General features: G+C 43.4%; 1 protein-coding gene across 3 annotated transcripts in view; it reads left to right on the top strand.

The window, feature by feature from the left end:
- tmem117 (transmembrane protein 117) overlaps positions 1-13,852 on the top strand; it is a 46,617-nt gene that overhangs the window by 17,200 nt on the left and 15,565 nt on the right. For all 3 annotated transcript variants that reach the window (XM_035157516.2, XM_035157517.2, XM_035157518.2), the window contains exons 3-4: positions 4,179-4,311; positions 13,713-13,812. In XM_035157516.2, coding sequence (XP_035013407.1) covers positions 4,179-4,311; positions 13,713-13,812 — 233 coding nt within the window. The remainder of the gene's footprint in view (positions 1-4,178; positions 4,312-13,712; positions 13,813-13,852) is intronic.

The following is a 13,852-nucleotide window of genomic DNA, read 5'->3' as shown; positions in this document are numbered from 1 at the left end:
GTGGTATTGTGAGATAATTCAATATGAAGGATGCATGAGGACAAAGATCAAGCAATGCTCACAACACAGGGTGAGGCTGAAATGAGTATCTCTCAGAAAAATCCTAAAAGTATAAAAAAAGAAAATGTGAGTCCTGGTTCAAGTGGCGTAAAGGCTCTGGTTCTTTTCTGCATGTGTTTTCAGTCAACTTGCCGGTCAGCACTTTAACGTGTGTCCGTCTGTTACCACCAGATGGAGACAAAGATACATGTACAGATAATTTTTTTAATTTGAGGCGAGGTGGATATGATCTCATCCCAAACAGAACATTATAAATGTCGTTAGAGGAATTATAGTGTAAAGTTAGATACTGTCAATACTTTAATCTTTAAAATGTAATTGCAATATTGTTTGCAATACAGCAGCTCAGTGAGTGTGACTGGGTGTGTTGGCAGTGTGGGTGAGTGAGAGCCATAGAGCGATAGAACAAGTGTCTTCTCTCTTCCATCCGTGTTTTTTTTATTTTTTGTGTGACTGTGTTTGTGTGTCGCTGCCTTGTCCCTGTACGCTGCTGCTGTTGTTGTCGTTGTCCCCTGTTGGGCTGAGCCTCGCAGCTGGCAGTGCTCATGAATCACTCCTTATCGGGGTCCTCGACTGTCAGGAGGTGCAGTGACTCAAACGGCGCTCGAGCGGCCTTGAATCACCCACTAGTTAAATCTCGCCCGTATAGGCTGAGAGAGGCTGAGAGAGGCTGGCCGTGCTCGCCGGCGTGGCATGCTGCTTTAAAAGTCAGATCTGCCGATACACACTGTGCACCTACATCTGAGCCAGGCCTCATTGGCACTGGAGGCAATTAAGTTCACCCATGCAAGTCAATTCAATTATGCATCTGTGATGAGCCCTGAAATACCACAGAGCCGGAAGACGTATGGTGCGGCCTCACACTGGGCCACACTGAAGTCCTGAAAGTCTGAGGTTGAATTATCAAGAGAATATTCCAGATTCAATAACTTTATTGTCATTGTGCATGCACATTGGTGTTTCAAAAAAGATCATCCTCAAATCAAATTGTGCCTGTTATAAAGATTTACTAAGCAAAATATTTTCAGTTGGACCGTGTCCTATCTGCTAACATGGAGGATTCTGGGTTTATGACCTAAACTGCAGGCAGCCACCAGATGGCGATCAAAATGATTTGGCTTCTTTTTTGGAGAGTTGTCATGTCTTCCATCTGTATTCATATATATATATAAAGAGAGAGTCCGACATGTTTCGTTTCTACAGTAGCCTAGAATGGACAAACTAACGGCCCCCTACAGAGGACATTACCGAAAAGCCACCATTTTCCTACATGTTAAAAAGGGGAGGGTGAGGGAGGGGTATTCTAATGGTTGCAATATGCAATTCCAACACTAGATGTCACTAAATGCTACACACTTCCTTGGATATATATATATATATTTAAACCTACAACAGGAGGTGCATCCATTGTAACGGCACTTAAACTCAGCAACGATCCTCATCTCCACAGGAAGCTAAACATCTTTGTTTTAATGTGCGATGCAGAGAAAACCGAGAAGTGAGCAAGCTGAGACTGAACAGCATGTAGAACTGTTGGAGAGTCAACCAGCGAGACTGTAATAGCAAAATAAATGGAGCATTCTGCTTTGCTATCTTCGTGACTTGTGGGTACACACACACACACATACTCACACACACAATGAGCTCTCTGAGGTGCTATAACTCAAAGGGACGCTGACTGAGAGAAAAACAGAGTTTTTCGAGGGAAGATGGCCGCTTCTGGCAGCAGATCACAGCTCGCAGGGAGACAAAGCTAAGGGAGAGCCTTGAAATGTGTGTGTGTGAGCAATATGTAAAGTAGTTGAAATAGGGGTGTATCACCAAGCTCACTCTTAATTAACAGTCAATTGAGTAACCTTGAAGCGTTTGATGGTGGGGGGGGGTTCAGCGCATGACGACCTCACCATGGAGTCCAACGTAAAAATGGTTGTATAACGTTTTAGTTCTGAAGCTGGGCCCAAAATCTCTCTCTATGTTGTGCAAAACATTTACTGTCCCTCATTGTATTTGAGTGGCCAAGTTATGTGTGTATCTACTATAATAATCTCCTTATAAATTATACAGTAGAATAAAAGTAATGTTCATGGCCTCTACCTTTTTCTTTATAGTCCTCCCATTAAACAGAGGTGAAAATTAGCGTTGCACATGAGTGATGAAGCAAAATGATGAAGATGAAGAAATATCACTTTTCCTCTCAGTATTCACACAGGAAGAAGGACCCAGCCTGAGAAAACGGCAGTGATGATGTCATAGTGATGTCATGAGTGTTAAACACAACAGGCATGTAGGGCGTGGAGTTTGACAAACATGCATGACCTCGACAGGAAGAGGGTAAACTGGGAGACTCTTGATGGACTGCTTTGACCTTCAGGTTGAGGGTCACGTGAGCGATGGGGGAAGCCAAGATAGTCCTACTGCTGCTGAGCTTATCTGCTGTCATCTTGACTAACAGCTGATCACTGCTGGCTGTGCAAGCTGCTACACAGTGTTATCTTGAGGTTTAAACCGGCTGTTAGTTTGACAATGTGTGTGGGGGGGGGGATTTCTGCACAAGTGAAATACTGTAATCCCGCAACATAATTCATTTTGTCGTCTCCTAATCACTAAGACATTAAGGTGTGTTGTTGTATTTGTAACAGTAATATGTCTGCGAGACACTGACAGATTATGAGGAGATTCTTCAGTGTTGTCTGATGTGTTTGCGTCAGTATTCATAATGTTTGGATTGAGGTTAACTTTCAATAGGTCTGCTTCTCCAGTTAGCAGGATTATGTTTGTATGTTTAAATCTTTGTGTAGATCCGGATTATGTGATGGATTCAGGATTTTCTTTCCTCACATTCTTTAACATTGGGAAATTCTACATTTCTACAATTCATGAATCTTGATTAAAAGACCTGTTTGGGGGACAGATTTTTATGAATGTGTCCAATTTGGTGCAAATAAAAATCTGGATCTAGTGAATTGAAATGTGGTTGACACTGACAGATTTTAAAGCTATGCCTCAATGTTGTCAAAAACCTAAACTAGATGTTGCTACAAGTCTAATTCTCTCGTAAACTTTGTTTTAATATTTAACTTTTACTAGGAACTGAACATGACGATATCATGATCTTGGCTGGTTCAATTTTGACTTTTAAAACTTGAAAATCGGAAACTCTTTCCTCCAACTTTATGAATGGGAAATTCTAAATCTCTGAAGCCAACCTTTCATTTTATTTAAAAAAATACTATTTGCCCCAGATCTGAATGATGGTGGTAATAACACATACAAATGTACGGAGTAGATTCCTTACAGGAACCAGGGTTTTAAAATAGATCAGTGACTTTGAAAGATATTGTGCAGCTACTGTAAACATACCATATTTCATCACTGTGTTATTTTTCTGATCTCTCAATAATTTATATTTATATAATCCTGTTTCATCACATACTCACCAGAAAAACATGTGAGCCCTTGAATTCAAAAATATATATTTGTTTCTATATGTCTTCAGTAGCAGCCAAATAAAAAAGGCTGTCATCATATTCAAAGCGAGGCACTAAAAGCACCAACTAAAGATACAACAACAATCTAACAGTGGCATGATAAACGTTGTCTTCATGAGGACCGCCAGCAGAGGACAAGCTTGTGTGATTCTCTGCGTCTCTCTGAATCAATCTCATGCTCTGCCAGGGAGATATTTCTCCATAATTTGATTCAGAGCCAGAACAGTTTATTAAGAAAAAAAAACACCACAGGTCACAAATGTTTGAATAATTTCTCTGATCACGCGGAACACGCATCATGAAACACAAAGTGAGCGTCTGTCCACCGACAGCAGACCCAGAGTAAGTGAAGGATATTTTCTGTTGCCGTTGACGATGACATAGTGACTTGTTGAAATTGGTCCGGAAAAGACAATTACTTCTGGGTTGCGGAAGTGACACCTCAAAGTGCTCCTTTAATCTTCATTCCACTGTAAAGGGCACGTGTCCGGAGCGGGATAGTCCGCCATTGATCTGTGTGACTAATTTATTTACTTTCATCTTCATTTTCGCTAGGCGCGCATGTTAGTGGGTTGACACGCGGGTCTGAACCACCACTGACGCCTGTGTCCTTGTCGTGCTCCCTTTTAGGCCGATACCTGCGCCTGAAAATGTTCCGCGAGGATCATGGCTCCTGGATGACCATGTTCTTCAGCGCCATCCTCTTCATCTTCATCTTCTCGCACATCTACAACCTTATCCTGCTGGTGGTTGGGAGCATGAGGTAAGTCTCTCTATCTCTGTTCCCTTTTACCTCATTCACCACTCGCCATTTGTTAGACCTTGTGCGCTCCCCCTTCGGCTGGAGTGATTGATCTAAACGTCTCGCCTCAACAGAGACCCGATACCGGCCTGATTAATCAGCCCGGACTTCACAGGTAGGTGCAGGCGAAGGGTTAATCCTGAAAGATCACCTTCAGCGCCCACACTTATTCTCCCATGATCTTTACTTGTTATCTGACACCTCTCTGGCTGCGAACCAAGACGCTTTCGTTCACGTCTCTCTGTTTGTAAACTCGTATTTTATATTTTTTGCTCCTGTTGCTCAGACTCACCTGTTAAGAAACCACTGTGCATGGCGGAGCTTGACACCCACACATCAGGCCGGTGACAGGAATCCATTTATGCATTTGCAATGTGTCGGTCTAGAGGAAGGAAAACATGCCCTTGAAGCACAGGCAGCCAGACGCGAGGTTGCTGCAAGGTGATTTAGCATTTTGTTCCCAAAAAACGGTGTGGCAGGTGTCTATTTAGGTACAGGCTGTCAAGATAGAGGTCAGGGGCCATAACGGGATCCGTCTGTACGATGCTCCTCTTCAGTATTAACAACAACGACCAACTACATCTATAAGGTGAAGGCAGATGAAGGCTATTAGCTAGCAGGCAAGGTGTTGTGGTTCACTATGGCCCGAGGGATGGGGTTTGTATAATCAGCCCATCTGTCACTCTGGCCCAGTGCGGTGACTCCGGCATCCATCTTGTCTGTTCTTCTCCGGTCGGCCCAGGGAAAAAATAAAAAAAGCGGGAAGTGAACAGCTGAGCGGAGGAGCAGGTCCGCTGAGATGATGGATATCGCTTGCTCAGGGAAAAGTTATATTTGCAGTCACACTGAGTGCATCTGTCACAAAGAGGGTTCCTTTTCTTTTCCCCCACTGCTTCTTGTTTCGGCCTTGAAACGTGGAGGGAAGGGATCCCTTTGTAGACAGTCTGTGCGTCTGACCAGATGAGGATAAGAGAAAATAATGAGTCACAGACATAACATGTGATTTATGTCAGACATGCGCAAGTCCCAATTTAAACCGGCTACATCCGTTGTCCGGATATAAAAACATAACAGCTTATTAAACAGTTACAACACCATTAAAACCCATCCATGATTCGATGCAAAGCTCTCCCTTCAAAGACAGATGGCGCTGTTGTAAAGAGAGTGAACCCAACCCTGCTAAGACACCTGGTCGTTCCCTGCACTCATCCGCCCTCCGCCCTCCTTCCCTGTCCCTCTTTCCCGCTTGTTTTCTTTCTGCTCCAACAGTGTGTCCACCAAGGACCCGGGCCCTGCCAAAAACCATTAGTGTTCACATCTCTGTTCAAGTCCGACGTGTAAGAGCAGTGTTCACACTCTGCCAGGATGGCCCCCTCTCCGGGTAGACGCGCTCCGGGGCTGCGAGAGCATGGATTCAGCAGAGTGCAGGGAGTGGTGACGGAGGCTGGGGAGGGAAGGAGGGAGGGAGGGATGAAGGAGAAGTGCTCCAGCCCTGATGATGCAGTGAAACAGTGAAAGTCTTTACATGTCCAAAGTCTTGCATATACCTCTACCTCCCTCCCCTCCCACAGTGAAACTGTTGTAGTATTCTCTTTTTGCCAGAGCACAAAGGAAAACTACAATATCCCTTTGTGGCTCCAGCCGCCACCCCCTTGTGGGAGTGAATGATGTTTTTCCTTTTAATTTGTGCTGAAAGAACAAGCCGCTGTGGAGTATTATTACTGCAATGTTTTTTTTTTGGAAAGGGTAGGTATTTTGGCATTGGGTTTCCCGGCTTTGACATCTTGCCACAATGCTGCACTGCGGGGATGCTCTTCTAGTGGCTACTTAGTGTGTCTCTCTCTCACACACACACACACACACACACACACCCCCACACACACACACACACCCACACACACACACACACATATCACACAATATTGTTCACGTCTCACACTTTGCTCAAGTTAACTGTCAGAGCCTGTGTGTGTGTGTGGGGGGGGCATGGTGGGATCGGAGGAGGGGGTCTGGCGTCTGTTTCCCTGCTGTCTCCCTGACCTGATGCTGTGTGCCGCCTGTGCCCCCCCCCCGCTCATTAATATGCTTTAATTTTCTTCGACCTTTCAGTCAGTCTTGAGCTTGATTTAATTAAAGCTACATCCACGAGGAAAGGAGATAAACGGCACCATCAGGACAGTCAACAATCACTGATAAGGGAGCGTGTGTATCTTTTTTGCATGAGAATTATTTACTCATGATTAGTCATGTAAAATCGGCCCATCAGAGCCATTATCTCCCGGCTCAAAGAGATTTCCACACTGCCTGATCTTACACGAGTCTAACAGTGTGTTAGCTAATATTTAAACAGCCACTTCCAGGTCAACAGCTATCAACCTGTTACCTGGCTTATGTCACATTGGGGAGCCCCGTCCATTGTGGCTCCCTGGGAGCTGTAATCCACACTTGTTACCAAACCCACACATCTGGGCTATTTGCATTTTAATGTAACTGTCAGATTAAGAGGGGGGCTGTTTGTGTGAAACCAGGGGAGTGTGACCGCCCAGGGAGTTTGACGGGCTTCATGAATGTTCTGTCACGCCACACAATCCCATTCCGCCATCTTACGGGGCCATTACCAGCCAAAATCAGCCCCTAATTAGGTGGTGTTATTTAATTAAGACGGCCCAACGCACGGCGTACACATTAATCTCATCTAATTTAGAGAAAGGGGGTGGTAAAGTAGTGTGAAGGTGCACAGAGGTAGGGAGCACGTGCAGCTCTAATGAGGAACTGAGGTGGAACAGGGACTGTAAAGGTATAAGATGTTGTCTATACCTTCTTCCGTCTGTAGAGGAATAAATTGATGGATGTCAGGATGAAGGGGAAACAGGAGCGTGAGGCAGAGAGCGAAGGGGTGTGTCACTTAGAGGATCTCAACGACGAGGAACAGGGATGGGTGGATTTGGCATTTTACTACAACGATACCCCGGGCGGGATCAGACCCCATCGTGTCAGGGTATTTATCTTTGTTTTCCACGATCCTTTGTGCCGCGTGCGCGCTAGTCCCCCTCGTCTGTCTGTTTGCTTGTCTGGCACTAAGCTGCAGTAATTCCATGGACAAGTGGATTTCAAGGGCTGAGTAAATAGCATGTTATGGTATGTAGATGCCTCCTGTTGCAAGCCAACAGCCTGGGACTCGCCGCTCCCTATACAGTGCAGCAGCATTGTCTAATGATTCAGTGTTTGCTCAACACTTAAATGTATGACGAACAAGCTGTCTGTTAGCTATATTCAAGCTGAGTGGATGGTTACAGAAAGACGTAGGTAATTAAAAAGGGGATTTGAACTACAGCAGTTTAATTCAATTAATAGAGGAGGTTGGAGAGTTAACTCACTGTGTCAACAAAGGCACACGAGTCGTATGGCTTCTAAAACCAAACTTCTGGATTATCTAAAATTATCAATATCTGAAATGATCATTATCTGAAATGATCATTATCTTAACGACTTTACTGACATTGTCAAATTGGCCAGGGAGTCATAAACACACAAACATTATTTTGTAACACACGGTATCGTGATGTTTTGTCCATGATAACTCTACATTGATCAGTATCATAGCACAACTAATTCACAAGGAAAACACCTTTAATGTTCTCCAGCGTCTCAAAAAGAAATTATACATCCACCAAGGAGGTTATGTTTTTGCCCATGAAAGGATTTCCATTAAATTTGGTGGAATGATGGTACATGGGCAACGAAATAACTAATTTTGACACTGATACGGACAAAGGTGATCCAGGATTTTTTAAAATCACTTTCTTTAACTGCATTTTTTAAAATTATTTTTATTTTTTATTTCTACCAATTTCCCAGTGAATCATTTGTACAGGGCTTGTGACACGAAGATCTAATGCAATTTGTGGTTTGACAGAAAATGCTCAACTACTTCAGTAAATGATCCTGAACATTCTGCGGTTCTCACTCCTCAGTTGGGTCATTTCATGGTTTCCTTTGCTATATGTGACAGAAGACTGATACTTGGCTTTAGACTATACTTACAGACTGTTATGATGTTAATTTTTCATCAACTTATCAAAAGAATATTTGTCGGATAAAACTACACTAATACAGATAAAACTACACTAATACACAATATATTATATTTAAACACAATAAGGTATTATTATACAGAGGGGCGGAGCGTCAGCGGTGGCCACGGCCCTCCACATACGTCACTGTCACATAAAGAGGAGCAGCAGCAGTCGTAAACAATAAACATCAAACCTTGACAGCAGCATGTGTACACTGGGAATATACAGTGTGTGTATTATAGTGTGTGTGTACTGAATGAGTCGATGTGTCGGAGCAGGACAGATGGATTGTCCATGCATGTGTGCATGTTTGTGTGCAGTTCCACACAACTACACTCCACTCAGTCATGTGATCTTTTCCTTATGTTTCACTACAACAATTAATATCTCTGATAATATTTCAGATCCATCGTTTGAAAGCTTAACAATTATAAATCTTGTGTTCCCTTGTTGCATTCATTTACTGCTGTTTAAAAAGCTGTCAAGTTTGAATGACACAGACACATTAAACAGACACATTAAATCCTGCTGATGCATCGGATGACCACTGTATTGCAGACTGATGTATTCTGTTGAAAGAGGTCTGGTTGGATTGGTGGACAAAATGTCAAACCACAGTTGACTGTCGCTCGTTTCTTTTAGTCAGTCAATGTTGGTATCTCTCAACCATGACCAGGACTGTTCCATAAACTACCAAGTGGCTGTGTTACCCAGTGAATGATGTTTGATACTAAAAAGTTGTATTTTATTGTTTACTTTGGAGGACTTGGACTTGTTGGGGATACTAATGTCCATTTAAATTTGCTCAGTATCAAGGTACGTATAGAGGCCTGGTTTCGGACCCTCTGTAGTAAGCAGATTGTGAATGGAAGGTGTAATACAGGAATTCACTCCCATTCCTGAGCCGGGGGACTGATAAGGACTAAAGGACTCAATCCACAGCCAGTTTAATACAATACGTGGTCCGATTCTGTGCTGAGTGGTGAATAGAGATTGAGGGTTTAAGTTGCCGTGGGAGATGCTACAGTGATAGTGACGAGAGTGTGTATTGGCAGCTTTATGCGCGCTGCTAACATGCAGCTCAGCACCGTGCACTGTAAATATGCCGCCAGGCAGTGTAGTGCGCAGGGAAGAGACGGGCAATGCATTTCAATGCAGAGCCGGCCAAGGTCAAACTTAAATGCTGCGAATGAGTCCAGGCTTTATAGAGGGCAGAGGAGGCCGCTCGGTTGCCGCGGTCGCTAAGTTGCCGGGTGTCTGACAGAGAAAGTGAGTTTATTAAACCCAGCGTGACAGAATATACCTCCGAGTGGACAGTGAAAAAACAGTAGAAAGAGTCAGTGAGTGCAGTGAAAGCTCCGCAGCATGCTGTTTTATAACCGTAATTATCAGGACTCCTGTGGGCCTCGAACATTCCGGAGTTGGGACTTTGATGAAAATAAAAATTAAACCATAAATCCTGTTCTTTAAGTCGGTGAACATATGGAGCTGTAGAGCTGCTTGGTATGTGTTTGGCTTTGTGCCGCAGTGTGGCTGAAAGGGTGGAAAAACCTCTAATATGTGTAGATGTAATTAAAAAATCTATTCAGAGCCACTTCATTACCAACAGTCGTGTTCTTTTTCATTTAGCTACAGTAGCTACACATATAAAAGAGTAATCTGCTGTGTTTTCATATTATTACATTTATCTTTAGGGGCCATATAGGCAACTCAGTCTTATTTTATTATACAGCAACTATTCTATAACCACACATGCAAAAATAAACCATCTGATGCTTTTGAGGCATTGAACCCTGTTAGTCACACTAAATATTTTGATGTTTGATCACAACATGCTTTTGTTTTTGTAAAATGAGAATATGTAATGTTGTTGTCTTCAGTGCTGAAATTGTTAGTTGATATGATGGATTGGTCATCAACCCTAATTAATAAAGGTTCTTATTAAGTAAAAAGTGATCTCCAGCAGTGGAAATGCAAATATCGACACTTGTTACTACCACCAATTGGTGTTATGTTTTCATCTGCATGTTATTGTTTGTTTGTTTATATGTCTGATATTTAGCAGGATTATGCTGCTTGTTGTTTTTCACTTTTTTTAACGTCGTCATTTTTTAAAACATTGTCATCGATTTCTCTTAGAATAAGTCAGGCATGTGTAGGAGACTGATATTAACGAGTGTGTGAAATTTGGTGCAGATCCAAATAAAAATCGGGATCTAATGAATTTAAATGTGGTTTAATAATGGGACTGTTGGGTCTTGGTAAGGGTGGGCACTCCACAGAGTAATAATCTAGTTTCACTTGTATTTCTGTCCAGTTTTGTTATTCTAGTGAAGTTAGCATGCTAATCAGCTAGCTATCAATCTCGCCACAGTCCCATCACGAGTCACCGTAGCACCCGTTCTGCCCTGAAGAAGTAAAGCTGCTCAGAGGGCGTAATACAACCTCCTGTCCTGTGATGGCTGAAGCTCTTGGCAAGCGACCATTACCACCGTCACCACACGCCTCTGGCTTGAAACCACGAACTGCAGAGAAAAATAACAAGTACCACTTTTAATTAGGCTGTAGATTAATTTCAAATGAAAATAATCTTGTTGCTGCTTTGAACTGAGCGATTGGGTTTTGGACTGTCAGAGTGATTTTTAAGACATTACCTCGGGCCTTGGGAAAATTATAATTGGCATTATGTATCACTTAATCATTAGTTGCAGCCTTACATTTCTGCACCTAATGCGAAAGCTCTGATTGTAACAACGTCTCACCTCCTCAGCCCTAATTGTCACCACAGCGATTCCACCGAAAGTCACAAACAATAATCAGTCACAACTTGATGTTAAACAGTTCTCAACTGGAAATTTATCACAAAGAATAAATCTGGTGCACAGTATAGAGGATCTAGTTCCGGTTGAAAAATGCCAAAAACACCAGTTTGACTGGAGTGAATGTAGATGAAAGAGAATTAGTAGTTGAACAAACATAGATACTAAAGAGAAGTATCAGAAATTTGAGCTGCATCGTAAATACAGATATTGTTATTACTACAGTAAGTAAATGAGCAATGTCTTCTTAGCACCAAGCTCCAAAATCCAACCAGGAGGTGATCACTTTAATACAACAGTCAAATTGCCTTTTCTCCTGCTTATTGTCAAACCAGAGCAACCTCCAAACTCTCTCAAACTCTCAAACTCTGTAACCTCTGTAGCGCAAAATTGTAATTTCTTGCATGGGACGGAACAAGACTTTGAAAGGCATCGAAATGTCATTGAATATTATGTCCGAACAAGTGTTGGAAACCTGATAACATTCCACTGAGGGTCAAAGCTGGCTGAGCCGGCCGGCTGGCACCGCCACCGCCACTGGCTCTGCGATTAAGCCACGGGAGCCATTTTGGGGCTGATTATTCATGGTGCTACTGTACTGATGTTCCACTACACTGAATTCTCTCATTAGGTCACCCCGGCTCTAAAGGCCATTAAATTTTCAGTCAGCATGAATAAGTCAGGGAGTTCTGCCTGTGATCATGCCGTGCGAAGAGTCCCCAAACTCATCATAGGTACTCAGCAAAAAAGAAAAAGCACAGGGGTAACATTTGCTCAATTAAATATGTGAGAAGGGCAGGGGTTGGCAGCGGGGAATATTTTTTACTTTAGATTTAAGGCCTAGCATGTGGTGCCAGAGAGCATTTCCAGAAGTATTGATTAGAATTTAGCTGCGGGTAAATGACTCCCAATGGGATCTCCTTGGTAACTGGAGCATTGCCAAGCCACTGAATGTCTAACTGACTTAATGCAGATATAAATCGCCATTCCAATCAAGGCCATTTTATTTGCGGGTTTGAGTGGTGCAATACGTCACCCGCGGTGCTGCGCGTTTTCGTCAATAAAGTCCTGTCAAATCTGTTAAACGCATGCTGCATTGATGACATATGATTTATAACGTTTCCTTCCAGGGAAGAGTATTTGTTGCACAATCGCAGTAAACAGGTTGTTGAGAACTGTTGGCGTTTTTTGGTACTGGCCTGCCACAATTAATCAGGATTGTTCTGTGTTTTGCCTGTGAGCATTTATTATACTTTTCAGATCTGGACATATAATGTGAAAAGACACGAGCAATTAGTATAATTTAAAATCAATGGCTAATAGCTCTAAAGGATTACCCTCCACTTCCAATAGATTGTTTGTTTGTGCGGCCACTTCCTCACAAAGTGAAGAGCACACCGAACGGGGCTGTTAATGCAATCAGCTAAAAGATGGACTGGAAATGAAAGTAACTGCCAGCGAGGTTGCAGGCGAGGTTTTTCCCAGAGCCCGCTGTGCCGTAGATAACATTTTTATTGTTGTTTGCTCGTGGCCAGAAAATGACCAGGGAAAACAAAGACGAATGGAGCCATTGACTTCAAATACGACCCCATGAAAGCCACAGCCAGAGCTCTATCCATCGCCATCTATTATATTCATGAGTGTGACCTGTGGGGGGTGAGAGGCGCCCACCTGCTCCACTGACACTGACTGCCAGATCAAACGGGCCTCCTCGCTCCCCTCTGCTCTCCGACTCTCTCGCCGGCACAAGTCCCATATAGGAGGCGACTGACCCACTTTCTCCTCCCTCCCCGTGCTATTACCTGGAGAAAATGGAGTGGTGTGTGTGTGTGTGTGTGTGTTGGGTGGGTGTCTGTTGGGTGGGTGGGTTCGCGGGGCCGAACAAAAGCTTCTCATCTTCACTTACTGTACAGAGATGAAGGCGTAGCCAGGACTCCACAGAGAAAGCATGTCATTTCTTATTAGACACTGTTGTATGTGAGATTGTTCCTCTAATGGTGTTTTGGCTCAGTCAGTGTTTCGCTTCTGTGCAGCAGCGGTTGAGATTAAGCGAGCCCACTCAGATCCAGCACATGAACAGGAGGGATCTCATTGGGTCAGCCGGGTTGATTTGAAATCAACGAGACATGAGACACATTTGCCAAACAAATAGATCATTTGGAAAACACTGCAGGACCAAATGAAAGTGGTGATACTGCATAAATTCCATTGTGCAGCCGTAAATTGTTTACAATCCTCTGGGCTTTTTGGAAGGGGGAGCCATCGCTCATTGTTTTCACAGGATTAGATTGATATTGATTGGCTCTGACAACTAGCATCATGATACTTAGCGGCGGTGACCGTTTCTCTTTCGACCTGCATTGACTCTGCCTCTGTTGGCCCTTTGTGTTTCCTTCCTTTTCTGCCTGCCTCATAACCCACACTACATGTTTTATGTCCTTCTCACTCTGGGTCTTTGTCCTTGCAGGCCTCACATGGTGACAGAGTACATGGGCATCAGGAATGAGAGCTTTATGAAGATTGCTGCCGTGGGGACGTGGATGGGAGACTTTGTCACTGCTTGGATGGTGAGATTCCAACTCTTATGTTAACATCTGGGAAGTTTGC

The sequence above is a fragment of the Hippoglossus stenolepis genome, chromosome 5 (assembly GCF_022539355.2).
Source record: "Hippoglossus stenolepis isolate QCI-W04-F060 chromosome 5, HSTE1.2, whole genome shotgun sequence".
In the NCBI taxonomy this organism is placed as follows: Eukaryota; Metazoa; Chordata; class Actinopteri; order Pleuronectiformes; family Pleuronectidae; genus Hippoglossus; species Hippoglossus stenolepis.
Note: the sequence above shows the minus strand (reverse complement) of the source record. Positions and strands in the feature narration are given on the sequence as shown.